At 31.6% G+C, this 18,123-nt stretch overlaps 1 protein-coding gene across 1 annotated transcript in view; it reads right to left on the bottom strand.

The window, feature by feature from the left end:
* LOC106458654 overlaps window positions 1-18,123 on the bottom strand; it is a 177,897-nt gene that overhangs the window by 9,685 nt on the left and 150,089 nt on the right. The window contains exons 3-12 of the mRNA XM_013918182.2: window positions 11,679-12,809; window positions 9,459-9,548; window positions 8,344-8,448; window positions 7,719-7,875; window positions 7,088-7,206; window positions 6,130-6,306; window positions 5,524-5,712; window positions 4,769-4,948; window positions 3,533-3,637; window positions 550-807 (exon numbers count right to left, since the gene is read on the bottom strand). Of these exons, the coding sequence (XP_013773636.2) occupies window positions 550-807; window positions 3,533-3,637; window positions 4,769-4,948; window positions 5,524-5,712; window positions 6,130-6,306; window positions 7,088-7,206; window positions 7,719-7,875; window positions 8,344-8,448; window positions 9,459-9,548; window positions 11,679-12,809 (2,511 nt within the window). The remainder of the gene's footprint in view (window positions 1-549; window positions 808-3,532; window positions 3,638-4,768; window positions 4,949-5,523; window positions 5,713-6,129; window positions 6,307-7,087; window positions 7,207-7,718; window positions 7,876-8,343; window positions 8,449-9,458; window positions 9,549-11,678; window positions 12,810-18,123) is intronic.

Here is an 18,123-nt window from a genome sequence, read left to right as displayed (position 1 = left end):
ACTTCTCTCTCTCTCTCTCTCTCTATATATATATATATATATATACACATGTGTGTGTATATATATTAACCCTTTTAATCTGCAAATGTTCTCATATACCACTACAATTAGTTTTGGTCTTTGACCTACATCAGTTAGTGCAACACTGAAAGTCTCAGGGTCAGTGTGAAATTATTTGATGAAGCCATAGAAGCAAACTATCTATTCGAGAACATACCTATCCATTATATTATAGAAAGCAGTAATAATATGGTAGTATTTATGTTCTTAGAAGAGCATTAAGCACTTAAATTAGTACTTTAGTCTATGATGCAATATATATTTTCATTAGTTGTAACGTAATAGATTCTAAAATTAACATTATAAACATTATAAATACAACAATTTTCTTATTCAATTGCCTAACCTACCAACTATAAATTATTATGATAATATTTAAGTTGTCTTCATTTCATGACTGTTGAGCAATAATGGTAATTCTACACATTTTTCAAATTTATCTTTTAAGAGTAAACTTATTATTAAAACTCATGAGAAAGCCAACCTCACCTCCCATCCGTCAATGGTCTGTTGCCATTCAACAAGTTGTTCCAAACATTCCATTCGACGTTTTCGTTCATTCACTAACTGAGCTACCTCTCTCATGGCAAACAAGGCACTTGTGACTGGGACATAATCAGGGTGATCAAAGTCAGTATACTTTAGCAGTTCTGCCAGCTGAAGTGGATACTTACAGATACGCTGAACAGGTGTTAACAAGAAACCATCCAATGATATGTCTATCATTTGTTGCAGAAGTCGACAAGCCTAGAAACATAAAAACTTGAACATTTTGACAGCAAAATGAAGCACACTGATAAAGATTCAAACTAAGCTATTTACCAAGATCATGAAAATATTCTTTGTGCAAAAACACATTTTAACTGTCTAATTTTGAGCTACTTTGTGATGAGAGTTGGTCTCATGTACATTATATAGACTGAGAAGAAAGTGAAGTTAATAGCTTTGAACTGCAGAAGTTATGAAATATTTTTAATGGTGGTGAAATTTTTAATATCTCTTCATGTTACAAACACTGCAGGACAAACTAAAAAGTATTTATGAGCAGTAGTTTATGAATTTGAGGAGTGTTAGCTTTCATCACACATCTTTACATTCTGTATATCCCTCTTCAATTTACTGACTTCTTTTTTAAAGGCACTGAATGAAATAGTAATCTACTATGCTATATGAACAAAAATGTTAATAAGAAAATTAACCACTCAGACTAGAAATACGTACCTATAAAATTCAATTTAAGATAGAGTGCAATATTTTTCTATGCTCTTGTAGCAACATCCACATCAAAAAATTTACCAGAAACTCAATGAACAATCACTTGAATATTCCATGACATTAGCACCCAGTGACAAGCTAGTGAGATTGCAGCAACTTAGAATCATTAGCAGCGTGACAGATGAATGGTATATTCACATTAAGGATATTTTTATGCAAGCATGTGCATTTAACAGATTATGAATAAACATTGAATACATGTCGGCACTACCCATTTACTGCTAATGTATGTTGATTGCTCTTTAGTGGCAATACTAGTTATATTTAAATGTGCATGTTTATGACACAATGATTGCCTATAGGAACCTGCTGTATAGTACCAATGTATAGAGTAGAAATATCTAAACAAAAAGTTAAAAATAATATTGAAAAAAACGTTGGCAAGACTAAGAACATCATTGTTGCTGTTTAATGCATTTCACGTGCTTTTTGTAATAAATATTAATTAGACTACTTTAATTACTTATACGTTTACACTTAAAAATAGCAGTTTTCAACTAGTTTGGAATAGAAATACATAACATAGTATTGTTTATTTGTATTACATTTCACACAAATCTACTTGAGGGCTATTTGCACTATCAGCAGTGATAGACTAGAGGGGAAAGCAGCTAGTCAACACCACTGTCAACTCTTGGGATCCTCTTTTGCAAACGAATAGTGGGATTGACTGTCACATTATAATGCTCTCCAGGTGAAAGGGCAAACATTTTTGGTGATGGGGATTTGAACCAGTAACCTGCAGATTGCAAGTCGAGTGCCCTAACCACATGATAAAGTAATCGGTATAAATACTCAGCCATTCTCTTAATTAAGAAGAGACTACATACAGATGGTGCCTCTATATTTGCATTTCATATTTAACTACTATTGGTAATAAAATGATCAATATAATTCTAGATAAAAGGATTTTATCTTGTGTACACATTACTGCTAACATACTATTTATATTTTTTGTCAACCATCAAATTATTTTTGAACTAAAATGTCTTTAATCTTCTGGGTTTGTATGTGAACATAATACAAACAATCTTTGGAATGTTGATTTGGTGCCTTTATTTTTTGTGTTAGAGCGTGACTCACTCACCAGGCTTGAGGTTAGTAATTGCTACTACTGGTAACAGTGGGCAGGTAAAGTTCTGCTCTATAGTTTGATTGGCTAGGGAGATGTATGCTAAGCCAAGTCTGTAGATAAGACTAGATTTTCTAATTTAGCTGTAAACAATATCTGAAGAAGAAAAACCAATGTTCTGTTGAAACATGTGGTATGTTTTCTGCAGAAAATAATTTTCATTATGCATATAAGTTACTTGTCAATTTACAATTGTATTAATATCATTTATTTCCATATACAAGTCACACTGGACTATTTATTGTGTACACCATGGGGAATCGAACCCCTGATTTTAGTGTCGTAAGTCTGTAAACTTTCCACTGACCCACAAGTAGTTTAGCTGCATTTAGACTCTTTAAAAAATATCTCATATGATACTGACACAGCTTCTTGAAGAAAATAAAATAATTATATTTTCCTCTTCATTCCTGGTTTGCTACTGCAAAGATGTACACATATAAATATCTTCATATGTCTAACTTCTTTGTTATAACTTTATTCACACACATAAAATGTTTGGATCATATTCTACTTTTTACTTTTTAGTGTTAGAGAAAAACACTAGAAGAAAAGATTAAACATACAATAATTTCTCACGACAATGTCATAATATATCAGAGATTCTCTAGTAATTATGAATATTAAAGTGTAAAATATAAAGGCATCAAATTTAGTTTTATATGTAATAACATTTTATAAAAACATTATATTTATAAAACATAAGTACAGCTACTATTTAAAGAGAAGGAATACATAAAATGTTCTTATGTTATGGCTGAGTGATCTTTGCCTGGTCAAAATATTGAATATGTTCTTTCACATCTTTTAAACCTTTTCTCATGTAAAATATTTCAAGTTTTCCAGTCATTCTCTATTAGTTATCTTAGGAAGACAGCTGAAGAACAAAAAACACTATGTTCTAAAATTCTTTTAAGTATCTTTAGTTTCATGTATGATGGTGTTATTGACAGAAATCACAAAAACTATATGTCTGTATATCTTATGACACTCCAAACCTAAAATATTTTAAAATATGGTACAAACAAATCATACTGTTTTTGATAACAGGAATGCACAGCTCACCTCAAAAAACTGGCAATAGCGTGAATCACTGTATAACTCTTGCAGTTCACTCACAGCTAATGGATGGTTGTTACAGTAGTCAGAGTAGATTCTAAAATCTCTTTTCTAAATATAAACAACAACAACAACTGAAAATTGAAAAATCACTCATTACATTTATGTCTATTTAAATTTGTTCATTTCTAATGACAAGTCATCCCTTAGCTTAACACTACAAATAAGGAACTTTAAGAGAGCTATGGTACAGTTTTATTAATTAGATGGTCTTATATATATATATTGTTTACAAATTTTGAAATACATAAGAATTATAGAAAAAAAAAAATTCTCATTCTGGAAAAATTATGACAGAAAATCAAGTCGAGCATAATACTTTTAATGAGCTTTTTAATATCTAACCATCAATTACTTTTTAATTGAGTAGTTTTGTTAATATTGTTTTAATATTGCAGTAACAGCTGTATACTAAAGCTATTTGCTATAATATGTGCTACGAGATAAATTAGTCATTTAACTTTTTAAAAAGTATTTCACCAAATGAGAAGGTTGGGAATTCATATCATAGAATGGCTTGCCAAACAAATTTATTTATTTTTAATGAAAATCAAATAGGTAACAAAAAGAATGCTCTAACGGTCATAATGAGGTGCTTTTATACAGTACCAAGACAGAGGGTGCAACGATGTAGGTGGAAAGTGTCATGAAACAGATATTACCATGGGCAATCAAGTGGGGAATAAAAGACTGGAGAAAGCGAGAAAAAATCAGACCAATGCTTAGATGAGCAAATGAAAGAAACTCTAGCAGTCAAGTAATAGCTGTAATGTGAGAAGAGGTAAGTATGTTTTGGAATATCAAATTTTATGTTCAGATCAATAATTTTCTTAAACCACATGTAAGAAACTATAGGCATCACAGCAATGCTGTTTGCAGATAGGACAGTAATGAATTAAGAAGTTCTATAAACATTCTCTGCTCATAGGTCTCTTTTGTAGAATCTAATTAGAAACAGAATTCCATGTTGCAAGATAGTCTTATATATTTTATTGTTACAGACAATGTGCTCACATATTGATTGCTTTCCCACATTAGTTTCAAAACTATAAAAACACTACTTTTAAAAGTTTGTCTGCATGTGATATGTTTTTGAAAATTACAAAAAATGTTTCATACATTGCTAAGATTCCATTAACATTGATGTACTTCTTGCACACATACAGAATTAAAATCACTTACATGCTGTAGGAAACAGTTTCCCACCAGACTTAAGTGTGGTTTACTGTGGTCAATACATAATTCCAATTTCCTTAGGAACTCCCTCTGGAATCTGTAAATTTCTTCAATGTTACCAAAGATCGTGCATATTCTCTCCGATGAGAACATGTCTGGTCTTCTTTGAACTTGTCTCAAGTAACCCTGAACAAAATCAAGAATTAATCTTCCAACTCAATAAAATATTATAAGCTTTATTGAACTTAATATTTTGTGCTATATGCAAATGCAATGTAGAAAAATTAAAACACACTAATGAACTACATGATTTTTGTCTTTCAATTGAAAATCTGTTTAAAAAAGCTTTGTATCATTAACTATTAGCTTAGATAAATTACATATTTCATGCAATGAATCTTATTCAAAATAAAATTTAAAAGAACTTCCAAATCTGTCATGTTTTGATATTGTAACTTATTACTTTGTCAGAAACTTTCCAAACCCAGAAAAAGCTAAACTATCAGTCTATTTCTCAATATACCTGAACTTATAACTTCTTCAGAAACTTACCAATGCAAGAGAAAGTCTAACTTCTGGGAAATAAAATTACATATTTTTGTAGATTTAAACTGCTATTGATTTAGAATTTAAGTAAATAAAACTTTATCATATTTATGATCATTTGTAACTAAAGAGGTTCAAAAAAAGTTGCTTCCTTCTATAAACTCAACTAGTCTGTACATTTGCTGAATGTCAAATACAACGGAATCTTCATATACCTGAACAACATCTTGAAGATGTTTGACAAAGTCTTTCTCTGTGCCAATAATTTCATGGACTACATTAGCACGAACCTGCTCCTTACTCAGTAGGGTGACACTCATTCTGCTTCTGGAATCAGCAGATAGATTTCCTGTGGCTAGCTTACCCATACAGTCTTCTAAGGTGTCTTCTTGATTCACTCGTAACTATGCATGTTTGTGAGAAGATTAGGTAAATTATTCTTAAAGCTAAATCAAATAAAATATTTTGAATATTTAAAGTAACTTAAAGAGCTCAAAGTACAATAACTATTATTACAAACAATTACTTTGAAATTATAATTATTGGTACAAATTAATACTTTAGTTGTGATTATCATTACAAATGGATACTTCATAACCCTATAAGTAAGTCTAGAGAAACTTACGCAAGTCTGCTTCTAAAATAATTTTCAAAATAATGAGTAAATTGAAGAAGTTATACAAGTTGTATACCAAAAACCAAAATAATACTTAATACCCTCTCCAAAACAGAAATAAATCAGGGTGAAAAATGTAATACATGTACTATAACATCACATATGAATTGTTGTGTGTATTTACAAACAAAATTAAAAGTCTCACCCTCACAAATGTAGCTGGAAACCAACCACTTCGACTACCAATCGAACCCCACCACCAGTCCTTGTCCATAGAGTCAGAAACTTCAATCACTTCACCAGCTTGAAATCCCAGTTCCTCAGGATCCATGGTGACATGATCCCACAAGGCTTCTGCATAGGTGATAGTACCCTGATACAACTGTTAAAAAATGCACAACATTTTGTAATATAGATTATTAGATGGTATAGCTGATAATGTTTTTATACAACTACTGTAATACAACTTCTTAAGTAACAGAATATAGTACTATTAAAAAATGTATGTAACACAGTGCAGTACACAATATGGAATATAGTAGCCTTCCTAGACATATAAATAGATAAATAGACAGTATAATTATAATACTCTTATACAAGTGTTGTAAATAAGAATGCATTTTGAGCTGTTATGGCAAAAAAATGCTAGATAATTTCCTTATACAGAGACTCAAATACAGAAAATTAGAAGGCATGACTGATGGATCACAGTATATTTGCATAACTTTTTCACTATAAGAGTTTTAATGGGAATACAGTGATATTAAGTCATAATCTTGTTAATATTTTAAAACTGCTTTTCAGTCATCAATATGGTAAAGGTCAATGCCTTCAAAAGCATTATGTTACAAGTAGATATACTTTAATATGTTTAACTTCTACGTGCAAGATTTTTAATGTTGGCTTTTAACATTTGCTCTAAGTATGCCAAAACATTTATAGAAGCTACAAGTAGAAAATGTTCATAAATACTTCTTGTACATTCTGACAAAGCTTTTGTTAATATAAAACGTTTTTTGTTCAGTTCCTAACTAGGTTATTTTTAAAGCTCTGATGCAAGTAACTTTTGGGTTTATAATGATAATTTTCTAAAAATTCTGAAATTTGTAATGATAATGTTTTGCAGAATTTACACAAGAAATCAGATGTCAAAAAAAAATTACCAACTTAATGGAGTTTTCTGTTTTGGATAATGGTAATACAGGACACCCCTCATTATCTGAAAAAGCTTCATCTGATGATGCGGTGCTAATGTCACATGACCCTTCATGGTCCAACAAACCTACAAATAGTGAGAAAAAGTATGTTATCTGAGTCATCTCGTTGTGAAAAAGAAAAGTTCAGATGATCAAAATGTAAGGGTTCAAGTTAAACAAATAACTGAAAAACAATTCTAAATATATCTACATAAAAAAAATTAATAAAAATCTAGTCTTATCTGAAGACATTTTATATTATTCCTCCCAGGAAAGCTTTGTGTCTGTGTTCGGCTTCCATCATTTCAATTCTTTTCACTCTGGTGTAACAAGCACAGCCTGACATTGTTAGTTATTTATGCCAAGTTTGTGAAACTAAACATAGAACTTACTCTTACCAATTCAAACTTAAAATATAGATATTTATTTAGCTTTGAAGACTTTGACATTTTTATTTCTCTAAAAGTTTGCATAATTCTGCAGCTTTGTTTTTGATAGTCTTTCATCAAAATACTCTTAAACATTAATTGACTAAGAAATTATGAGAATTTTTCTTAGTGGTGAAAGGTTTCAAACTTGAGACATGCAGTCAACATACCTCTGGAACTTGCTCGAGTTCTCTTTGCCCCTGCTGTCCTTTGTAAGTCTAGAGGTTGACTGAAAGACCGTCGCATGTGTGATCTAGGTTTGTGGTGATTAACATCTGGACGAGACTTCACAGGACGAGACTTCACTGGATGTGGAGTAGAAAGTTGCTGAAACACACACATAAAAGAACATCGTGATATGGTATCTATTCAAACAAACTTTTCATAGAAATCACTTTTTGAACAAGGGACAAACTGAAACTATAATAAGGAAAGACTGATTTCAGTACTGAAATGCCATGATACACACTAACCAGTATTAGTAATACTTTTGTGATATGAAGTATAAACATAAAAGGTTATTCATCGTTATTGGCATTCATTAAAATGAATCATATTTTTATATCTTTACAAAAACAATCAGCTTATACAATATCTGTTGCATAACAGGAGTATGATGTAAAATATTCTTAACAAGAGTTAATAATAAAAAACACTGAGAATATAATTCTTCAAGCTCAAGAAATATTTAACCATTGCTAATGCAAAACTAATAAATGTTTTACAGTCTCATTGTTTCTTTACTCTATTCAGTAATTGTGTAACAAGGAAATTTGGAACTCAAACATGACTTACTCTTTTGACACTTGTTTTAGTAGGTGGATAAAGAAGTTGATTCTGGTCCATTTCTAATGACCACCTATGTTGAGCATTTCTAAAACCACTTGTTTTCATCACAGCCTAAAATCAAAAGTACATTAGTAAAAACAACGACAACAAAAAATATTTCACAGTAAGTCATGTTAAAGACGCTTTCATTATTAAGAAATATGACTTTGATGAAAGTTGAAAAATATAATACACACTGTACAGACATAATTTTCATAGCAATAAGCCTATTCTTTAGTCTTCATCCCCTTTTTTTGTTGTTCATTTGTTTATAAAAAACCCATGTCTTGCAATTTCTAATAATTTTAACTGGTGTAATGTTAGCACAGAAATATATAGAGAGAGAGAGAAAAAAAGCTGTATTGCTGTTTAAGAATTGTTAAATAAAAAAAATATGCTATCCAAAAATAACAATGTGAATAAAGCTAGTTTCATAAACAAATAATGTTTGTAATGTTAAATAATTATCCACTGCTCAAGTAAATCTTTTCCTATTTCAAAATACCAGGTTCCTATTCCATGTGTTATCAGATAAATATAAAAAATTACATTATAATTTTCTATGAATAAAACACGTGCTTAATAAACCACCAATATTACCGATTCAGAGATGTTGTAAACAATTGTGATAATAATCTGAAATCATTAACTGAGCAAGAATTTCCTTGGCCTAAATTTATTATATGTTCCACTGGATGAGTACAATATTATGGAGAATACTATACATAATCAGATTCTTTCTTACACATGTAAAATAAAAAAGTAAAGTGATAATTACATATAAATTACAGAAGTCATAACTAAAACCAAAATTATGTTGGAAATCATGAGTCATTTCTTTTGTGCCCATTCTTTATATATATATATATTATTTTTATATAACTTACAAACAATACATCGCTTCACATAATTATTTTTCCATATAATAATTTTTTAGAAAGCATTTCCTACTTTAAATATTATCACAACATTGCAATTTGTTGCCATACGTTTGTAAGCTTACATTATAACATGTAGTCTCACAATTTAAGTTATTTAGAATTAACCCAGTCATTCTCAAGTCAAATAATTCACCCACTCACAAGCTTATCAGAGTCTTGTGATGGTTCCTCAATATCAGAAGTAATGTGAAATGATGACTTGTTCACCAACTGCACTGTGGTACCAGCAGTCTAAAAGCAATAAAGATGAACTGTTACAACAAACAATGTGCACAGACTTACAAATGGATAGCTCAGAACAGTCTTGCTATATTTTGAAATATCATTACAATTCATGCACTGTACTGATGTATTTTACTCATATAAGCATCTATAAAAATTAAAAACTATTTCTAAAGGCCCATTGAATAACTAGAAAAAAATCAGATTCACAAAACAAATCATATATTCATTAGAACTGGTGGAAGTATATAACCCAAAAAAATATCAAAATATTATAAAACAATTCAATTTTGACAAAAAATAAAACTGGTGTTACCTATCTTAAAAATTAAAGCAGGGAAAATAATGGTAAAACATTTTCTTACATAAAAAAGTAAAAGTTCTTGTGAAGTTATTGATGTAAACAAATAATGTTCAAGGTGTCTTCTGCAAATAGTTTGGATAAAGGTTATGGATAGCTTTTATCAAAACCCTGGAAATATTCTGAAATAAGCTAAAGGGTTTCTTGTAAAAATTAAAGATACAAAAGCAGGTCAATGAATCTAAACGTTTTTAATACAAACAAATGATCTGACAATTCCAAAGAATTTGTTTAGTAAGCCAATTGTGCAAAATATTTCCAATAGTAAAATTAAAGTTAAAGGTTCTAATAAACTTTTAAGCATCTATTACACATTAGAGGGTTGTCAGAGGAAAATAATTATAGAACATCAAAATTCTTCCACATCACCATCGAAATAAAAACAGTCATGGGATGCTTTGGAAACACTTCACATACCAGTAATATTGATATCCAACAAAATTGCAAAGATACCAGCTTTTTCTGACAATGTACTGTATTCTGAAGAATTCGTGAAAAAACCTTCAACACTCTTATATTTAAAATAAACTACCAATTGTTACTGGAGAATAGTGGAGCAGTTAAAAATCTTGTAAGATTTTAAAAACTTTTATAGACTTTAAAAGATACCATGTATAAAACATCAGTTCTAAAGCTTGTCAAAGCCAAAGTTTTCAATGTCTTCCAAAGGCTTAATGATTCTATAACTACAAAGTCAATTCAAACAAAACTACACATCTTAATTAATGTCCTATATGAATTGTAGTTTTTAAAAAGTTGCACAATTTATGAGCAACATATTTAATAAAATTTGGGGGATTATAAACCTTCTAGAAGCTTTTTTTTTTAACAAGTTTGAAGAGTTGAAGAAATCTTCCATTCAAAAATCTTTGTTATATTCAGTAAAGCTAAAATAATTAGTTTTAAAATGAAATTCTTACAATCATTGTTAATGTTTAAATGCATTCTGTAACATTTTTTGTTGTTTACAAGAAGTTGTAGCCTACACAGAGTAAGCATAGGTACTGCAAGAGATTCTGAATAATTTTATTAAGACATTCTACAACAAACCACATTTATTTAAGATAAACATAAAAAAAAAATTAAAAATGTTTAAAATCAATTAAGAATTTTAGGTTCCAACATCATCTCTTAACTTACGAAATCAAGGAATAAGAAAAAATTGAGAATTTCCAATAAGTTAAATTTTTAGTTCCCCCAATAGAGACAGCTCACATTAAATGATTAATAATATGAATGAATGCACAAAAGTAGAATTCAAAGACTGTACTGAACTGTTAAATCAAACTGGCAACTCTAGGGTTTGTTAGTCCAATGTGTACCTTAGTGCCTAATAACAAAACAATCTGTGCTCTGCTTTAGTGTTGTAAGCCTTCAGATTTATTTCTGAGCTACTGGGGAGGGGGGACAAAAAGAGAGAGAGTTAATTAAAACTTTAAAGAAAAAACATGAAATTACATTAATCAAGGCTAAAAAGCAAATAATATTAATAACACTCCATCATATAGCTAAACTCCCTTCTTATATTCTTGTAAAAAGTAAAACATCACCAAGCAAAAATAAGTATATCAACCATCAAACATGCACAAGTCTCGGATAATGTCATTATCAATTATTAGATAGTAAATGGTGAAGGTTAAAGTGACTTCTTACAACCACAGTGAACTTTCATTTATACATTAATATTTTTTTTAAATATGGATCAATGTCCTATGAAATTGTTACATGTATGTCATCTGTATTATACATATTTTGAAGAAATATAAATCATACTTCACCTGGTCAGTTGAAACTCCAAATGCCAATTGTCTGGAAGAATCAGTAGAAAAAAAATTAGAGACCTCAAGACTGTTTCTGTTTTGTTTTTCTGTGGATTTCCTTTTTCCTTTAGAAGACCTCAGCACCAAAGAACCAATTCGAAAACTAACTATCGCTTCACCATCTTTTTCACACTGATTTATTCCACTTGTTTTTGAAGGAGATTTTCGTGGACTTTCAGGGTTATCAAAGGAATCTGTTGTCCCATCCAGAGACAGAGACCCTCGATCACTTTCCTCTGATAAATTGGTTCTAGAGAGAGATTCATCAGAACTATCATTTTGTTCCACACTGGCAGAAAATAATCCTGGAGCATCTTTTTTATTTTTCTGAAAACGCAAAGAAAATGTTTTTCTAAATTTTTGTAGAACACTATCACTTGCTGGTGATCGTGGACTAGATGTTCGGATAGAAGAATGACGACAAAATAAGGAAGTGGCAGTCTTTTCATCACTAGGCACTCCTGCTGATGAAAAGTCACCGCTAGAGCTGCACCAATTCTTATCATTAGATACATCACTATACAAGTGTGACCATGGTCGTTGTTGGCTATGATCTCCCTGTCGAACATCTTCACTGCTGTGTGCTTCAAACTGAGGTATACTGTATGTCTTTAGATGTCGTTCAGATTTTGAAATAAGACTGTTTTTGGTGAGTCGAGATGAAGATGTGCTTCTTTTTCCAGGACAATGCTCAGCCTTTGAAGCTAGTTGACTAGTTTCTGCCATTGCTGTAGCTAAGTTGTCAACATCTGGACCAATATGATCATTTCTTACACCCATAATGAGAAGGTCTAACCTTCTGGTTTGAGTTTGTGTATCATTAACATCAAAAATTTCAACAGGTTCTTCTAATTCTCTACTCCATGAAACGTTTATATCAGAAGTATTACTAAGTTCAAAACTGTGACGGACAGATCCTGGTTCCTCTGATCTTCTGGTCTGTGAAACATTTATATCAAAAGTTTCATCAAGCTCGGATCTTTGATGGATAGAGTTATGTTTCTCCAATTTTCTATTTTGTAGAACATTTGCAGCTGGAGATCGGGGTACATCATAATGTGGACATACAGCATCATACGTTCCTAATCCCTACAAATAAAAAAGAAAGTTAGAGTATTAGAAGCTATAATGCTAAAGCAAAATATATCTATTCAACAACATACTGTTGAAATATTATTTTAGTATATTTACTAAGTGTTTGTCGAAGATAAAGGCTGAAGAAAAAAAAAACGGCATCTACACTCCAGATATTTATAAGAGGACTTTTATTTCAACCAATGTTTCGCCTTTGCGGCTTCTTCAAGGCTAGTACATAAAACTGCTTGACAAGCAGTTTTAAAATGTAACGAACATTGTAATGTTAAACAGTTATGTACTAGCCCTGAAGAAGCCGCAAAAGGCGAAACACTGGTTGAAATAAAAATCCTCTTATAATTATTTGGAGATTAAAGGTAGTTTTTCTAACTTTATTATGAGAAGATAAAGGTTGTAGGAGCATACATCTACTAATTAAAAATAAGTTAATGCTACACGGGTGCAAGAAAGTTATACAAATAAACCATTATTTAATCATTAATTAAAACATGAAGTTTACAGTTGAATACTTGTAAATTTATGCTTATATTTCTGTGAATAAGCGTACGTTCCTTCGGTTACTATGCACAAATAACAAACTGGTTAATCATCTTATGTTTATAATATTATAAACAAACCATTCGATCATTATCCTCAATAGACAGACAGCTTCCCAAGCCTGGATTTCTGACCAGCAACACTTTACTGAAAACAACTTGGCACAGAAACTTCTTGTATAAAATTACCAAATATGTAGTAAGCTAGCTATCGCATTGTATTACCTTACCAAAGTAACACTTCTTGGGTATTAAATGAAGATCTCCAACCATACTTCAAACAACCACCCGTTCCTCCCGCCATGGCTTGCTTGTTATTATAATCAACCGGTCCTCGGCAAAAGTAATAATTAGGGAACACTGCCATACAGAATTTAGAAACACCACTAAAGTGGCCCAATTTATGAAGCACAATTAATCACTGCCCACAACTAGTGGCTGTTTACTCAACCGTTCAGAATGTTGTCTTTTTTTTTTTTTTCACACCAGCAAGTTAGTAAATACTGATACATAACATCTGGTATATCACGAAGAGCATCAAAAACATGTCAAACATCTGATTGATCGTTTTTGTGTTTATCTAATAAAACTTCTACTAAACTGCGTATTTTAAAGAGTGTACGAATCAAGCACAACACATCGCATGCAAAGTTTATACACTTCTGTCACGAAAATGGATCAATATTTTCAAATTCACGTAAAAATATAGAAATACTCATCTACAGAGAATGCTAATCCCAGTAAGTTTACTTATAGTAACAACGTTTTCTGATTTTTTTTTTAAGATATGAAAAAAATTAAAAGATGATGGCAGAAAAAAAAATGCTTCTCTGTCAGGCAATTTGTACAAATTTGGAACGTCATTCGTAATTAAGTATTTAGTGAAAAAACGGACTCATAAAATAAATACCGAGGTGGCGCACATCACAACCGTCTATGAATAAATTGATGGAAGACTGCACAACCAATTCCGGGCATTTATTGTACTTCAATGTCATTCTTGAAGTTTAAAACTATCATTATCATCTTGCATGACTAATACACCACTTGCGTCAGTGACAAAAAACTTCAAAATATACTGTCGTACACAGTTTAGAATGAATTTTTAATTTTAAACAGTAATCCGTAACCTTAACAGCTATTTCTGAGTGGAAATATTTGTATATTTTAAATTAATGTTTAAAAATTTGTTTAAAAACCACTATAAAGGATATCCAGACAGATACTGTTACGAAACTGCTTCAGTTCTAAGCTTGTCATGATGTGGATTAAGCGAGTTAACATGTTTCACAGTGTTCCATCACTTCAAGTTATTAGGGACATTGGTTCTTTAATAAGGCAGAAATCCCTATCCTATTAAGTTTCGCGGTTATAGTGTGGAATTTGAAATAACAATTGCTAGTACGCTTATCATTTCGTAGCAAACACACAAGAATACTCTACTCTAGTAAAATATTAATTGTATCACTTCACATACTAATAAAGGAATTGCACGTTGTTGTTTTATTATTATCACTTGATTACACCGAGATGTCAAGTGCAGTGGTTTTAGGCACATGGAGCTAGAAACACATTTACGGAAATGACGAAACAAAATCACAAAACACCAATAAAGTTAAAATTATAAAAGAAAAACAAACTTAAAGGATAAAGCAGTTTTCTGAAATAGTTACCGAAACACACCTTACTATGAACAAAATAAATCAAACTGCTTTAATACGATGTTTTTATACCCCTCAAGTGCACTATAGTCATATCATTGCATATTTAATCCGCCGTTATTTTCTTTGTGCATGTTTGTTTGTTTGAAGTTAAGCACAAAGCTACACAATAGGCTATCTGTGCTCTGCCAATCACGGGTATCGAAACCCGGTTTCTAGCTTTGTAAGTCCACAGGCATCCCGCTGTGCCACTGGAGGGCCTTTGTGCATGTAAAATAGTTACTGTTGTGCCTGAAAGAGCACTTAAAACTGTGAATATTATTGTATCAACAAACCTGTCTAAGTCTAGTAATATTATTTATTGAAATAAATATGAATAGACAACGTTGTTTATGCTTGAACTGTATTTTTCTTTTCTTCAAAGAACAAATTGCAATTAAAGTAAAGTATCTTAAAACGGATGTTTTTTTAAAACTAGCCAAATGTACACGGCGTTGCCAAGGACAAAACATTGTTGCATACTCAATGAGCTATCAGTCTTCCATTTGAAATCCTTTGTACTTTTATTCTTTAGGAAAACTACGTGACTAATTGACAGGCATGTCACAGCTTAGACATAAAAAAAAAAAAACAGCTTTAGTCTTTTAAGTACAAAGGAAAATTCATCAGTTACCTCAGGGTAAACAACATTCGAAGTTTTGTCTTGTGGTGAACGAATGTACAGATTGCTTGGGTTACCAACTCTAGAACATTCAACATACAACTGTCCATGAGAGAAACCTGGTGACATATATACATATACCTGCTAATGTATACATACATGTATTGTAAATATTATATATAGTATATACTTGCTAATGTATACATACTATGCATACATATATAGGGATGATGGGTATTCTTGGAAGGCAGACATCCTCGCCCTTGGAACTTCCTGTGAAGAAGGTGGCCATGAGACAATAGTTGTTTGATGCACAGTCTTAGTGCCACTGCAAAGTTTTGGAGGATTCAAATTATGGAGAAGCATTATGGGCATACCTACCTTAAGCTCCAAGTTGTGTGGAGGAACATAAGAAAGTTCAAGAGAGTTTAATACCTGTGTTGGATAGTACACAGCCTGATCAGCATTTATTACAATGTCAACTGAATTGTAGCTTTTTTTTGACAGGTAATAGTTTCAGCATGAAAGAATTAATTTCATTTTTAGGAGCAAGAATGGCTCTTTCACAAAGCCACTTGTGGTTTGTGAAGTGTTCCCTGACATTGGGGAAGACATCTGCTTTTAGCTCATCTTCAGTTGTGACAATTTTACCACAGGGGATAAGTATTTGATTATCTGCTCTATCAACAAAATAGAGAATAAAATGTCAAAATGGAGTACTAAAAGTAATTATGTAAGCGGTGTTGTAAGATGTTATAAAAGCCATATACTTTGAGAATGGCACCCTTTTGTCGTGCGAAAATGAACTACATCAAAGTCAGTCACGTTCTCATAGTTTACAATGTGACTGGTTATCATTCTACTAATCAGTAAGTGTCACACATCAATACAAGGCAGATAAAAAGTAAAGGCAGTCACATTATGCTAAAAAAGCTGTCAAAAGTTTCACGTGTTGTTGCCCTCAAACGTTCTGACCTCAAACAATTTAACAGAGTTCCTTTGGTTATGAAATATTATCCAAAGCTAAGAAGCACTTCATAAATCCTTAACCCTTGAAATACCACTTGGGATTTCTGCTCCACCCCACCTCAAATATTACTTTGCACAAGTTGAGCCAGAAAGGTTGTGTCACACAGTATCTTTTCCATTATTATAACCCTTTGCAACGGAAAAATTCATACTGTTCCAACCCTATGCGTTTTGATTCCTGTTTATACATACTTATATCGCCATATTTTGTTTTAGACCTATGAAGTAACCTTTTCCATGAAATGTGAAGGAAAATTAAGGAGCTACATTTTTCAGGACATTTTGGAAACTTCCGGAATATTCTAGAGATCCATCCTAATAACTTTCTTGAAATTTGAGACCTTCTAGAAACAATTTGAAAGACTATATAAGACAATACGCAATTTCAGTTGCTCTAGTTTACCGTGTAGTAGAGACTCTGCTAACGCTGACACTATTACACTCTTGTCCAAGGTTGAAATTCAGGTTACAAATATGGGCGTAAAGCTATTACCCAAGGGTTGGGAGAAGAAAATTTAGTTGATATAGAATCAGAAAGCGACAATAATGTTGATCAAGTAGAGGAGCAGCCAGGAGAACAAAGCAACGTTTTTAGTCAGAAACTGAAGATGAAGCACCACGGCGGAGACAACAACCAACAGATGGCCAATCTACTGGCGTTATTGTTTCGATTCTACAGCCTTTGTAATAAGCTGTTGTAAAGGAAACTGTTTTTCGGGTAATAAGAATCTCTTTGTTATCAGTTGACCTTGTAAGGAAGGTTACCGATCCCATGATCGTTTAGGACGATCGAGTTTTCATTTAGTTTAAAATATTCTTTCGCGTGTATTTGCCACTATTTTTACATTTTTTGTTTTACACAGAGTTGAAAAATTTTAAACCAAAATTCGTACAGTCCAAGCCTCTCAAGTGTTTATGCTAGTTCCGTCTGTAGCCAAGTCCTAGGAATCTCTTGTTTCACCGTAGCTTTCTTGTATGTTAATATTCATTAAACTGAAATACGTTAAGGTCGAGATTGATATAATATGTTTGAGATTGAATAACATTTCCATCTTCTTCAACTCAGTGAACATCTAAAGCAAATATTCGCTGAAATTCCTTTTGTTTCTTTAAGAGAAAAACAACAAAAGTTTTAGAGACATTCTTGTTTACGCAAAAATCAATTATACTCTTACAAGTTTGACATTGAGTTTTATTACAAGGCAATCCAACATTTTGTTAGTTTATAAGAACCACCAGTACTTTCTCTGACCAATATGAAAAGAAAACACAACAGTATAACAAAAATCAAACTTTTGTCCAACTCAAAACACTATATATCTTATACAATGCAAGAAAATGCAACTCTTAGTAAGTTGGGTAGCACTTGTTTGTTTGTTTTGAATTTCGCGCAAATCTACACGAGGGCTATCTGCGCTAGC

The sequence above is a fragment of the Limulus polyphemus genome, unplaced genomic scaffold (genome assembly GCF_000517525.1).
Source record: "Limulus polyphemus unplaced genomic scaffold, Limulus_polyphemus-2.1.2 Scaffold497, whole genome shotgun sequence".
Lineage (NCBI taxonomy): Eukaryota > Metazoa > Arthropoda > Merostomata > Xiphosura > Limulidae > Limulus > Limulus polyphemus.
This window is presented reverse-complemented; position numbering and strand designations above follow the sequence as displayed.